The 13,736-nt window shown below is 43.3% G+C and overlaps 1 protein-coding gene across 2 annotated transcripts in view; it reads left to right on the top strand.

Annotated features, from left to right (window-relative positions):
- The window catches only part of GCGR (glucagon receptor), a 39,735-nt gene extending 26,695 nt beyond the window's left edge, over positions 1-13,040 (top strand). For both annotated transcript variants that reach the window (XM_063293300.1, XM_063293301.1), the window contains exons 2-14: positions 173-314; positions 411-519; positions 1,209-1,316; positions 2,196-2,311; positions 2,437-2,543; positions 3,197-3,350; positions 5,153-5,312; positions 6,636-6,696; positions 6,920-6,989; positions 8,951-9,039; positions 9,540-9,678; positions 9,808-9,849; positions 10,658-13,040. In XM_063293300.1, coding sequence (XP_063149370.1) covers positions 261-314; positions 411-519; positions 1,209-1,316; positions 2,196-2,311; positions 2,437-2,543; positions 3,197-3,350; positions 5,153-5,312; positions 6,636-6,696; positions 6,920-6,989; positions 8,951-9,039; positions 9,540-9,678; positions 9,808-9,849; positions 10,658-10,954 — 1,506 coding nt within the window. In that variant the 5' untranslated portion in view covers positions 173-260 and the 3' untranslated portion in view covers positions 10,955-13,040. The remainder of the gene's footprint in view (positions 1-172; positions 315-410; positions 520-1,208; positions 1,317-2,195; positions 2,312-2,436; positions 2,544-3,196; positions 3,351-5,152; positions 5,313-6,635; positions 6,697-6,919; positions 6,990-8,950; positions 9,040-9,539; positions 9,679-9,807; positions 9,850-10,657) is intronic.
- Positions 13,041-13,736: the final 696 nt, after the last annotated feature.

Genomic DNA, 13,736 nt, shown 5'->3' with positions numbered 1-13,736 from the left:
TCCATGATTTGCTGGCACTAGACTGACTGTCTGGATGTAGCCCAGCAAACCCTATCTCCCCCTGCGTCATCAACCTTGGAGACGGGCTACTGAAGCCTGGAGCTAACAGTTGAGCAGCGGGGAGCATGCAAGCATAAGTAACTTTGCTTTCCCCCATCCTAATTCTTCGCAGGACCCCTGCTAAACCAGCCACAGGACAACTTGTAGGACACCAGCAGCTCCAGGAGCATCCCTATGCAGTTTTGCAGCCCTCCAGAGGGATGTCCCAGTCACACGTTCTCAGAATCCTGCTGGCCCTGGGGCTGTGCCTTCAGGTAAGGGTCCTGGTTCCTCCTTCCTGTCCGGCTTCAGATCAAATACACACATACTGGGCAGGCCAGTCCACCTATTTTTTTTCTTCTTTTCCTCAGGGAGCCTCTGCCCAGATTATGGAATACGTATATGAATACGTATATGAAAGTTGGAAGGCCTACAGTGAAGAGTGTCATCGCAACATGAGCCTTTGGCCACCACCTACTGGTGAGACAAGGTCCCCTTGGGGATTGGGTATCAGCTGCCAATATATCTGAGCAAGGAAAGTGGGGACAAGCATTGAAAGTTCTGCAGAGGGAGGGGCGATTTGTATAGCAGCCTGATTAATTTGATCACCCAGCAGTTTCTTGCCTGTTTGCTTGCTGATTTTTTTTTTTAACTTACTCTGCTTAGCTGTCAAAGAACAGGTTGAAAGCTGGGTTCATATACTTTTTGATACATCCTGATGATTACTATGCAAGAATCTTGGAAACATTGGAGGAATGGAGAAAAGAGGTCACAGAAATAGTAGAATGCAAATTAACAGAGATCACTTTTTTTCTTGAGAGTGATATATGCATGTGTACACACACACACACACACACACACACACATGGTTTTAAGGCAACAGACACCAAAAGACTGAGGTTTATGAATGGGGTACAAGGCAGGAATTACTAGGCAGTTATAAAGGTTACACATGAGTAAAGCAGGGGAAAGGATCTCACAGATATGTCCCCAGTGCAGCTTATTTGAGTCAAGTCAAGTCCCCAATAGAGTTTATTGGATAAAACATTTTAGGTCCACTTGATACAAGGTAAGAGATGTAGTTATGGAAAAGGAATAAAATAGTAAAAATAAGCACCCCTGCACATACAACTGTTGTACCCATCTTTGTACTTTCTTCTCTTCCACAGAGTTGGTTTGTAACCGAACTTTTGATAAGTATTCATGCTGGCCTGATGCACAACTCAACAGCACTATCAGTGTTTCCTGCCCCTGGTACCTGCCCTGGTATGACCAAGGTACAGTACTTGCCCTAGGGAGATGATTCGCATTGTACCATGTCCTTAGCATGGAAAATGGAAATGATGTATCTAGACAACATGTATGGTGATTCCAGTGTTGAACTGGGGAGACCCACGTTCACTTCCATCTTCAGCCATGGAAACTCCCTGGATAATTGGGATAAGCAAACTTGCCTAACATGGGGGAGATACAACTAGAGGATATAATGTACTCTATTCTTTCAATATATAGGCCTGCAAGGTAGCAAAAAAGGCAATTTTGTATTCTTACAAAATTCTTAGCAATTTTATATTCTGCTTCAAAAGTTTGTGTGCCAGGTTTTAAAGTTTAATTCAGTGATATATGTCAACTTTCAGCCTGAGAGATGGCCCTATATTAGTCAATATGATTACATATGGTCTAAGTTTAATTCACTGTTTAAAAAATTGAATGCCATTACTATTTCAAAACTCTAGAAAGATTTTTTTCTCTCTCATTTTAGTTTTTACTGTTCTGTTTATTTAGTTTTTGTTACCTCATTTTTGAGATACTTTAAATAAAATTAGTAGGTTTATTTCCATTTACCACTATTTGTATTATGTTTATTGCTATTCTATCAGTTTTTTAAAAAAATAATTTAAAAGCCTACATACAATGTGTTTAAGTTCTGGAGGAAAAGAGGGATATAAAACTAATACATAATCAGAGAAATGGTAAGAGGATGCATAAAAGATCAGCCAGATTTTCTGGAGAAAGGTAAGCTGAAAGTCAGAGGGTACAGGAATTTAGGGTTGGAAACAGACATTAGAAATAATAAATTATTAAAGCTCAGAACGGGTAGACATCCTCCATGGAGTAGGATACACTTATTCTAACAATCTTCTTTGACTCTGCAGTGAAGCATGGCTATGTATTCAAGAAATGTGGTCCAGATGGACAGTGGGTGACTGGTCCTGGATGGAAGTCACTGCGCAATGCTGATCAATGTGTGATAGACAACAAGAAAGACCAGGTTAGCAGAAATCTAAATGAGTTCTGTTAATGCCTACAAGGTCATCTTTTACCTGCTTTCTGTAGGTAAAGGATCTGAATTGGTTCGGTGCCTCAGATGACCTCTTTTCCTCTTTTTCTTTCTAGGAGTGGTTTGATAGAATCTATGGAAGCTTCAGAGTGATGTACACGGTGGGCTACTCAGTGTCCCTCTGCGCCTTGCTCCTGGCCTTGGCTGTGTTGCTAGGCTTCAGGTGACTTGGGAACTGGATCAGGACTGGAGATGAGTGGGGGAGTTGACCCTTGCAGCAGTGGAGGAAATGGGAAGGAAAAGGAAAATGGATTGGGTTGGAATGAAATGGATTCCTTCAAAGTGGGAGAAGAAAAGGAGAAGGAGAGTTAGGAGACCTAGTCATAGTGCCACCAAAGTAAATGTCCAGGGCCCCACTCAGCATAATGAGCAAAAGGGGCCCTCAAACAAAGCAGAGAGGGATTATTTTATTCTGAAGTACATTATCCTCTCATGAAGGGAGCCCTTGTCTTCATGTCTAGCCTCTAAAATTATCTAACTTCATCTCTACTGATTAAAAGGACATTTAACCCTATTCCACCCCATCCCACTGGGCACTGCTTGGGGGAACATGCACGGGAGTAGACACATCTATCAAGTCTGGAGAGGCTGGATTTTCTTCAGAACTGTTGAAGTGAGGGGTTGCTGCAGAGGGTTGAGGAGAGCTATCAGAACTGAAAGGCTGATGAATGAGGTGAAGGCTGGGATCAACAGACAGGGAATCAGGGGGAAGAGTTGGGAGGAACAGTGGCCAGTGGTGCGAAGGTTTGGGAAGAGAGGTACTGCATGACACTAGCCAGCCAGACAGGCATTTTTGACAAGCTCCTTGCTCCCCAGCAAGCTGCACTGCATGCGCAACTACATCCACATGAACCTCTTCGCCTCCTTCATCCTGAAAGGCATCTCAGTGCTCATCATCGACACGCTGCTCAACACTCGCTACAGTGAGAGGATGGATGACTACAACGTGAGCCTTTGGCAGAGTGACAAGGTGACAGCTCCTTCTTTTACAGTCCCTCTCTTATTTTTCTCCTGTTCCCTGTTTCCAGCCAAGTTGTAAGGCTTCCTCCCAACCAACACAGCCCTATATATGTACAGACCCCAGTAATCTTTATGTCAGGAGTTTCCAAACTTTGTGATAATACAACCCCCACAAGTGATAAATGAACTTATGTGACACCCCCACCCCCATGAATTAGGTTGGGCAAGACATTAATATGTCTAAATAATTTATGTAAATGTAAATAATTACATGTTAATACATAAGGTAAAGGTAAAGGTTTCCCTTGGCGTAAAGTCCAGTCGTGTCCGACTCTAGGGGGTGGTGCTCATCTCCGTTTCAAAGCCTTGGAGCCGGCGTTGTCCATAGGACACTTCCGGGTCATGTGGCGAGCATGACGACACAGAACGCCGTTACCTTCCCGCCGAAGCGGTACCAATTAATCTACTCACATTTGCATGTTTTCGAACTGCTTGGTGTGCAGGAGCTGGGACGAGCAACGGGAGCTCACCCCGCCGCGCGGTTTCGAACCGCCGACCTTCCGATCGACAGCTCAGCGGTTTAACCCGCAGCGCCACCGCGTCCCTCATGTTAATACATATGTTAATACATATCTATATATTTATTTGTCTGTCACATGTATATCCCAGCACAATTGTATGCAGACTTGGTGGCTTTTCTATCACCAGAAGTTCTCAGGTTCAGGGGACCACGGTGGCTCCAAAATGGGGAACAAAGCCCTGACTGAGTTTTGACAAGTGTTGCCACCCCTTCACCTGGGCAAGTCTGATCAGGTTTTAAATAAATGGTGACACTCTGCCCCCGCCACCCCCACATCCCTTGAAGATCCTTGTGCCTCCCTGAGAGGTCCCAAACCCCAGTCTCAGTATCCCATTGCTGTGCTGTTTTACAGCCCAAGCTGTATTTGTTTCCATGCCCAAACAACCAAGCACCATTGAAAAAGTTTGGGATTGTTTAAAATAACTTGGGTGAAAAAATGCTTTAGGTCAGCCGAAATCTATATTCAGTTACTCTGCTGCATGCTACCACATGTTGATAACCTTCACATAAGGAAGCCCTGGTGTTCTTCATATATGTATGTAACTGCTCAAGACACAACACTTGTGAAAATGAAAGCTCATCCTGAAGCTAGACTCTGATTGAAAGATGCCATGGGTGTGCTATAAAATCTCCACTGATTCAGTATTTGTATTCACTACATTTACATGGTAAGGGTGAGGAACATGTGGTCCTCTGGAAATTTCTGAACTACATTTCCCAGCAGCTGCAGTCAGCATAGCCCCTGCTGAGGAATGCTGGGAACTCTGCTTTGGCAGCATCTGGTAAGGCACACCTTACCCAATCCTGGATATGGGAAGCAGCACTGTTTGCTCTCACCAACCAGTTTCTAGCAACTGCAGTCCACCATTCAAGGGAAGGCCACTGGCACACTGCCCAGAAAGGTCTGAATCCTGTGGAAGGGACAAAGAGGTATTTCATCCTTTTCTTTCTCCTCCTATACTCCCCAGGCTGCCCCACTGCTAGTTTTTAATCATAAGGCAGTGTTTCTCAACCTCAGCAACTTCAAGATGGGTGGACTTCAACTCCCAGAATTCCCCAGCCAGCAGGCATGAAGTCCACACATGATAAATTTGCCAAGGTTGAGAAACACTGTCATAAGGCACCAATGCAAAATTGATGTGGAAGGGACCAAAACACAGCCCAACCCAGAAGCCTGTCAGTTACAGCATTCCCGGGATTATCCTTCCTCCTGACTCCTCTCCTTCCTCCAGGCAGCAGCAGGGTGCCAGGCAGCCACAGTATTCATGCAGTATGGTATCGTGGCCAACTACTGCTGGCTGCTAGTCGAGGGGATTTATCTGTACAACTTGCTGGTGTTGACTGTCTTCTCTGAACGCAGCTACTTCACCCTCTATCTCTGCATAGGCTGGGGTGAGTACAGGATGGGCAGCCAAGGGTCAGTAGTGATCAGGGCACAGGTAGCCTCATCCACAGGAGAGGAACACAAAGGAGCCAGCTGTAGTATCAGAACAGGAAACGGTACAGGTGGAGGTGGAACTAGAGCATGCGACCACATTCCTGATGCATGGCCTAGGGCGAGTGCAACAGTTAGGGATACGAGAATGCCAGGATGTATGGATTTGGCCCAGACTGCTTCTTTGGTTCCACTGGCAGTTGGATCCAGAGATGCCTTCCCCTGGAGAAACAGAGGGGGGGGGTTTCTATTGATGATGGCAGCTGCAGTCAGCAACCCCTAGAAGTTTATGCATTGCCTTCCCACTGCAGTGTCCCACTTGCCATTTCCCACACTCTTCAGGAGGATCTGCTTACCCTCCAGAGCAGTTTTCCTGGAGGAAGTCAAGGGAAGGAAGCATTGTAGAAAATCTATTCCTATTTCCAGAACTGTCTGGATCCAAGCCTGAATGTGTATCATTGGTTCAATTCAGCCCAAGCCATTTTACCTGCAGGCAGTAAAGATGCTGTAACTCTGCTCTGTAAATGGAAAACTGGTACCCTTTGTAAACTTTCCAAAAGACCAAAGTATCTAGAAGTGCAACAGAGATTTTTTTAAAAAGCAAGTTTAATAGCTGTTGCCTTATTTAAAAAATTACATATATTGAATCATCTAGATCTCACCTGAAATTGTAACTTTTGCTTCTGTCCTTCAAAGTCTTACCTAAATCACTTGTGCTTTTATGGTGCCATCATCCCTTACCGTTTATCATGCCAGCTGTGACTAATGAGAATTGGAGTTCAGTGATACCTGGAGACCATATATTGCCCATCCCTGAACTAAAGCATATATAATGAGCAAGTCATGAGAAGCTGGAAGGTCTCAACATAGATAGAACATGGGAAACATGGGGTCAGCCTAATTGTGATCCCAATCACACAAGCAGAAACTCTTCATTGGCTTTTAAAATTTTAATTAGAGGCATGAAGGGCTAACTCAGATCAAGACCAGGGCATGACAGCTAGGGGGCTTTAGCACTATGTACCCATAGAGGTCCCAGTCTAGATGTTATTTGTATTGGGGGAAAATTCCATTGAAACAATTACCTGTGTAACTCCAGACAAACTGAATGAGAAAACCCCAAAATTTGACAACTCACCTCCCTCATATATGTATTTTAGGAGTTACAGAAGATCTGTGTTGGATAGAATCGAGACTTTTGACTCTTCCTGGACTGATTTTCTGGCTGTGATGAAGAGATTGTCATTTCTTGCATAATTCTGTTCGCTTTTTTTTCCCAGGGACTCCAATCCTCTTCATTGTGCCATGGGTGGTGGTGAAATTTCTTTACGAAAATATTCAGTAAGTTGCAACAAATATGCCACATGTGTGGACAGTGCACAAGCTGACTGCAGTTTCTCTGTAGCCCCATCGTTACCAGGGGCTTTAGGAAGTGACATTCACAGGAGATTTGGGAGTGCATGGTAAAGGACATTGTACCACATGTATGAGCAGTGGGAAAGCTTGCTGAGGAAGAGAATAAGGATCTGTACCCATTTTTTTTCTTTCTTCATCACTCCCCCAGTTGTTGGAGTATAAATAATAATATGGGCTTCTGGTGGATCCTGCGTTTCCCTGTGTTCCTAGCCATCTTGGTAAGTCCTATATTTTTGTTTATTTGTTGATGCCTTGGGCCCTGGGAGCTAAGTGCATTGTCCAAAACTGCATCATTTTGTTGTTTTCAGTTGCATTCTTTATATGTTCTTTTAACCAGTTTAGCAGGGGTGGGGGGAGCATGTATTTAATTTTCAAGTGTGAAGAAGTTCAGGCCCAAATGATTTAACTTTTCCCTCCTGTCTTAATTTATTTACTTTTAAAAAATTAAGCACCTCAGGATGGCTTCTAATAATCAAACAATAAATACTATTGTGAAGTTCAACTCACTGTTTATAATGAATGAGCAGCTGAAATTTCAAATATCCAACACAATGTAGGCTTTAAAATCCTGTAATATTCTACAGCTGTTCTTCAAGGATAGGTCCTGGAATATTTCAAGTGTTAGAAAATGAGCCTCTTTAAAAAAAATGTAATCTATCTTGTGCCATAATCACTCTAAGGCAGGGGTGGATGAGCCACAGTCTGCCAATGGCACATGGCCCGCATTGACCTTGTTGGACAGGCATGTGAAGAAGAAAGCTTAACATAAGCAGTGCCCTGCTGGATTGGACCCCTGGCCCACCTAGTCCAGCAGTCTGTTCTCACAGTGGCCAACCAGCTGCCCAAGGAAGCCCACTAGTCTCCAAGCGGATGGCCTTCAGAGGCAGTCCCACTGCCATCCAGGCTAATAGCCATGGATCCCCATGACTTCCATGAATCAGTCCAATCCTTATTTGAATGCAGCCAAGCTGGTAGCCAGCACCAGAGCTGAACTGGCTGGGTTCCTCATGCCAGCAGAATGATTTGCATAAAGGCAGTCCTTCAAGTAACCTCTGGGATTTTTTCCCCCTATGTATACATTGTATACAGGATTTGTGGGTTTTTTTTCCTTTATTTTGATCATATAGTCTTCTAATGTTTGGATTGCAATGAAGTTGATTTTTATACTAAGTGGGTTTTTCTCCTTTTATTTTCTGTGACTAATAACAACAATAATAATCTGTGTGCATATAAGCATGTGTATGCTTATATGCTTCTGTGACTAATAATAACAATAATAATCTGTGTGCATATAAGCGTGTGTATCGGGGTGGGGGATAATTTGATCTCAATTATTTACTTGTAAAGAGAATAGAACTAGGGCTGTGTAACACGCTGGATTAGAAGGGACGAGTACATTGGAGGAGGGGTGCTCATTTAAAGGCCTGTCAGCAATTCCATAAAATGGCTGGATCTTTTCCTGGAATCACACAACCGTCCTCCATAACTGCAGTGTGATCCTGCAAAAAGATATGTTTGGTGTAAGAGGTTGCCAACTGGTGTTACATGAGCAGCTCTGCACACTCCAAAATGCTATACGGCCCTAATGGAAACCAGCCCATGAGCTAGGAAGCCTAATTCACGCTCCTGGAACACCAGGTCCTCATCCACATTTGAGTGGCCACTTATGCGAGGCAACTGAAGATTGCAGCCTATCTGGATGTGATTTCTGAACAAGAGTTGTTATTAAGAGTTATTATCATCTTACTAAGAGCCACATTAGCACAGCAACTTATACTGGAAAAATTATCAGAAGTTCTCCAGTAATGAACATATTTTCTTGTGGTAGCACAATTCAGTGTTTCTATAGCACTCTTCTCAAATGCTTAAGCCCCAACATGCCATGAATAAAATATTTACCTATCTGTCTGCCTGCCTGCCTATCTATGAATGACTGGGGGCCATTTGAAAGATTAGAAAATCTGATCTTATAGCACCAGTTAAGAATAGAAATGATCAGTACTTGGATAAGAAGCTACAAAACAATCACTGTAAACTTTGGAAGAGTGAGAAATTAAATCACAACTACAACAATACCCAAGAATCCTCTAGATCTTTGCTATACATAGTTCTCTGGTCAACTCTTGCGATGCTACTGTTCCTGCCACTCAGTCACCCTGCCTGTTTTTCTTTCTTTCAGATCAATTTCTTCATTTTCATCCGTATAATTCAGATCTTGGTCTCTAAGCTCCGTGCCCACCAGATGCGATACACAGACTACAAGTTCCGGTATTGGCTCTTGGCACTCCCCCCAGATAGCATGCTTTTTGGGAAAGGAACATCCTTTTTCACCCTCCCTATGACATCCTGGGCTTTTTACGTCAGGGCAGTCCCTTCCACCGGGTAGGATTTAGGGGCCAGCACCATGATCTATAGGTTTCTAAAATAGCCATCAGTACTTCAAGGCTAGTGTAGTCCCTGCCAGCTTTTGATGTGACTCCCCATAAAAATTTACACTGAGTGTAAACTTGCATGTAAAAATGTTCAATATAACAAAATGAGGAAACTCTTAAATGCATGGGAAGCAATCATAGTAACTGTACTGAATTCATACCATGTCAGTTTTTGTTTTGGACCTGCCTAGTTTCTGGAGTGCAGTTCCTGGTGCACTTCAATAAGACTGAGTGTAGGGCTAGCCCCGCACCCCAAGGGATTATGCTTCTCTTCCCTACAAATCCGAGTAAGTGCTTTTTCTTGTGACGTGGCCTAATCACCTGCTGTTCATTTAGGCTGGCGAAGTCAACCCTGACTCTTATTCCCTTGCTGGGCATCCATGAGATGGTTTTTGCTTTTGTCATTGATGAGCAAGCCCAGGGCACACTGCGCTATGTCAAGCTGTTCTTTGACCTCTTTCTTGGCTCTTTTCAGGTGAGACATATGAACTGTACTAATGCGCGGGCTCTTCCAAAAAACTACAGTAAGAGCCATATCTTCTATATAATTTAATGATTGGAAATTATTATTACAATGTTGATAACTAGCCTTCTATATCACTAGGGAATGCTGGTGGCCATTCTCTACTGCTTTGTGAACAAAGAGGTGAGTCTTAAACTAAACAGGGACAGAGAAATATGGGACACAGGCTTTTCCCCTTGTGGCTAAAGTATGAGAGGTCCAGAATTTCAAGCTGCAATCATTTGAATGGTGGTGGAGCTAAGTACAATGTCCTTTTGAAGTAGTGTCAGTGGTCCACCCATCAAGAAGCCATTAAAAGGGCAGCCATCACTGTAGCTTTCACTTCACATATCCATGTGTGGCTATACCACAGAACTGGATTTTAGTAGTCAGAACCTCACTACTGTGCAGTTTTTGATGGAAATATAGCTGGATTACTACAGCATGAAATACATTTACTCTTCCTGCACTCTCTTCTATTGCAGCTAGCTGCTTTTTATGATGAAATTCAGCATTGAAAAGACAGCTTGGTCCAACAAAACTGCAGCAGGAAAGTGAGGCGTACATTTTTCTTTGCCTGTTACTTTCCTCCATATCTCTTCACCCCCACTGGATTCTAATATTTCATATCAGTTTCGCAAAGGTTTGCAAAAAAGGTCCACCTCGACTCCACTTTTTGCCAAAAGAACAAACATCAATGTATTTAGGTAAATCTAACATACTATATGGATTTAAAATGCTAGCTGTAGTTGTAGCTGTCTTCCACATCAAATGATTTAAAGCCAGTTTTCCATTTGCAAGATCCAGTATCCTTTTTTTCCTTTTCCATTTCCATACTCTGTCATATGCTGCAAACAGAGGTGTAGGGGTGTACAAGAAAAGCAGGATGCTACAAATAATGGTATCAAAAGGGCAGCAAAGCCAACTTTTTGCTGGTGTGTCCTTCCTATAGGTCCAGTCGGAACTCACAAAGAAATGGACACGCTGGAAACTTGGCCGGGACATAGAAGAAGAGTACAAACACACATACAGCCACACCCCCAGTGCCCGTAACGGGAGGAGCAGCACCTGTGAGAAGCACAAACTTGTTGGCCACTACCTCAATGGTCTGAGCTTCAGTCAAGCAACTGTACACACGAGCACACAGTATCTGGAGAGGACTGGCTGCAGCACCAGTGACAATCTGGCTGTGAATGAACAACCTCCTTGCTATGAATTCCCTGACATGGTGGCAGAGAGCAGCTTCTGAAGCAGTTCACCCCATTGCCTCCAGCAGATGGGACCCAGTGGTTCTTTTCCCATTAGACAGCCATACTGCAGAACAAGGATGGCAGCTGAAATCCCAGGAGACACTGAGTGGGACATGTGACTGGAAACTGACCAATGTCTGGTTGTCTGAACTGATAGCTCGGTGCCTGGTCTAGTTCTCTCTGAGATAGGTGGGCACATCCTGGTGATACTCATGTCCTCCTGCTTGTCTGCATTCATAGTATTCCATGGGTGAACTCCACTGTAAGTGAGCAGAAAAGAACAAGTCAGTGATAGCCCAGTTATGGGTCTGGGAGAGTTACAGGCTAAAGGTTGGAGACGACATTAAGTGGATTTTGGATGGAAAGAGAATCTCTACTATGGCTAGGAGGTCTGAAAGTCTAGAGTTTACAGATTGCACATTGATTAGTGTTGATCAAACTGAGAATATCAGGAACCTTTCTGGCCCTTGCTTTTATAAAGAACAAGCTGAAAACATGTCAGCAGTATTTGCTAAAAGATAAAACAAACAAATGGAGCAGAAGGGGCTGTGCAATTTTTTTTTAATCAGTCATAAGGGAGTATATATTCAGAGCTATTGCCTATTCCCTAACATGCTATGTCCTGATGGAAAATTCTGCCAAAAAGCTCCCAAAACCAAGTCAACAGCAAGACATGCAAAGTTATATAATTGTTCAGTATAGCTAAATACTCAGTATAGCTAAATATTTTATTTCCAAGTTTAGTAATTGCAGGATTTTTGGCTGTTTGAGCACAAGCTTTCCAGATTCCTCCTTGAAAAATTTTTTGCCTCTAGAGTAGTAATACCTTAGTAATAATGGCCATGCTTCTTGAAGAAGGTATGGCCTACAAGAGGGGTGGTGATCGTTTGGAGAGTTGGGGGCATAACTTGTCCTCCAGACCATCTGGGTGGCTGCTGGAAGCCATCTAGTAATGCTGTGATGTCCCTTTTGGCTGGAGGGTAGAAATGAGAGCCAGAGGACTCTGGGCAGCAAAATGCTCTCATCATACACTTAGCCACAACCACAATCCAAAACAGCCTGAAAATAAGTAGGCAAAACTTGGCCATTTTGCTGTGAGCTGCCCACCCTGGGTTTTCAGGCAACTCACAAATTGTTTTGTGGTAGGTGGCAGTGTAGTACCAAAAGTGCTGCCTGCTGAGCTCAAGTATGCAGCAGTAGTAATGCTCACTCGGGTGTGAAGATGTTCTTCCTTGACCATCTTTGTGGCTGTGCCATTGCATCTGTGCTGTGGAAACACTTGCTCTTTTTGTTCCCAGGATGACTCTGTCCAGAGTGATTCTGTAAATTGACTTTTGCTGAGGGCTGCCTCTGTGTCTGTGATGTCAGTACCAATGTTCTGGGGATCAGAAACCCAATAAATGGAGTTACGTGTCTTGGCACCCTGGACAGTTCCTCCTGATGCACATCACAGCTCGTGTTACCTAGGGATTGGGCTACACTACATTTACTAACATGGACAGGAACAGATGTCCTGCACTGGCCACATTCATCAGAAGTATTAACCTTCAGAGGAAAGCTATGCAACAGATTTAAATTAGAACCATTGCAACAGACAGGTAATGGTCACCCTCTACGATTATGCAATGTCTCTTCCAAAGCCCAAGATTCTGTACTCCCCAGAATAAGCATGGAAGAATTCCTCTGGCATTTCCAGGGGCATTGAAACATTCTGACCCAGACATCTTTAAAGAACAAGTACAGAGATGATCTGCTTTAGTCATGCAGCAGTTCCCCACTATCTCTCTCTCTCAGTATTGTTTGTAGTTTTAAAATTGGTTTGTGCATAAAAAAGGGTGCTTCTGAGCATGAACAGTCACAGAATAACTTCAAGCATGCCCATCCTTATGATGTGTCCTTAAAATGCTTTGACTGTAATACAGAATGAACAAAACAGAAGTTTCTGTAGCTGGGTTGCCACAACTCACCAGACTATTCAGTGGCTTTGTGTGTTGGGCAAAACCAGTTCATATAGTTAGTTTACAGTTCAATGTGTTGTGTGAACCTGTGGTATTGGGATAATTCCATAAATCATAGCTAAATTAACCATGGCTGAATGTGTTGTGTGAATTCAAGACTTCAAATAATATCTCAGACTTTCCATCACCCACTTTTCTTCCCATTATTCCCACTTGCTTTTTTCCTATACCCATCCTACCTAATTCTCATGCCCTGGATGTATAGAATATTTTCCTGCCATAGACTCACTGACTAGTCTTAGAAAAATCAATTTGTCTCTGTTACTAGTAAATAGGATAGTTCCAGCAATATCCATCACAGCCATTATTAAACCCATGTTGGTAGAAATAGCATTTTCATAGAGGGGAAGGCTTCTATTAGCTATGTAAGACTTTCGGTAATAGAAGAAGTAGGACTTGCGATACTAGTTGCTGGAGAACGTGAGTGGGAAATGCCAGGGTGCTAATGTTCTACTTGTGGAATCCCCAAATGCATCTAGTAGGTACATTGAACTAAATGGACCTTTTAGTCTGATGTATCATATCTCTTCTTACGTACAAGTCCTCTTACAGCAGTGGAAGAAAAGAATCAGGAAGCAAGGGAAGCATTGCAGCAACAAGGAAAAGGTGAATCACATCCACATACATGGAGCTATCTTGGAAAGGAAGGACTGTGTTCCATTCCATGTCCTACATGTACTGCCCGACTTTGGCAGAGTTCCTTTCAGCTTGTTTCTCAACTATATTGAGAATAACAAGAGTGTCTTGTAGGGATGTTTCAGTT

This window comes from Candoia aspera, chromosome 2 (genome assembly GCF_035149785.1).
Source record: "Candoia aspera isolate rCanAsp1 chromosome 2, rCanAsp1.hap2, whole genome shotgun sequence".
Lineage (NCBI taxonomy): Eukaryota > Metazoa > Chordata > Lepidosauria > Squamata > Boidae > Candoia > Candoia aspera.
Note: the sequence above shows the minus strand (reverse complement) of the source record. Positions and strands in the feature narration are given on the sequence as shown.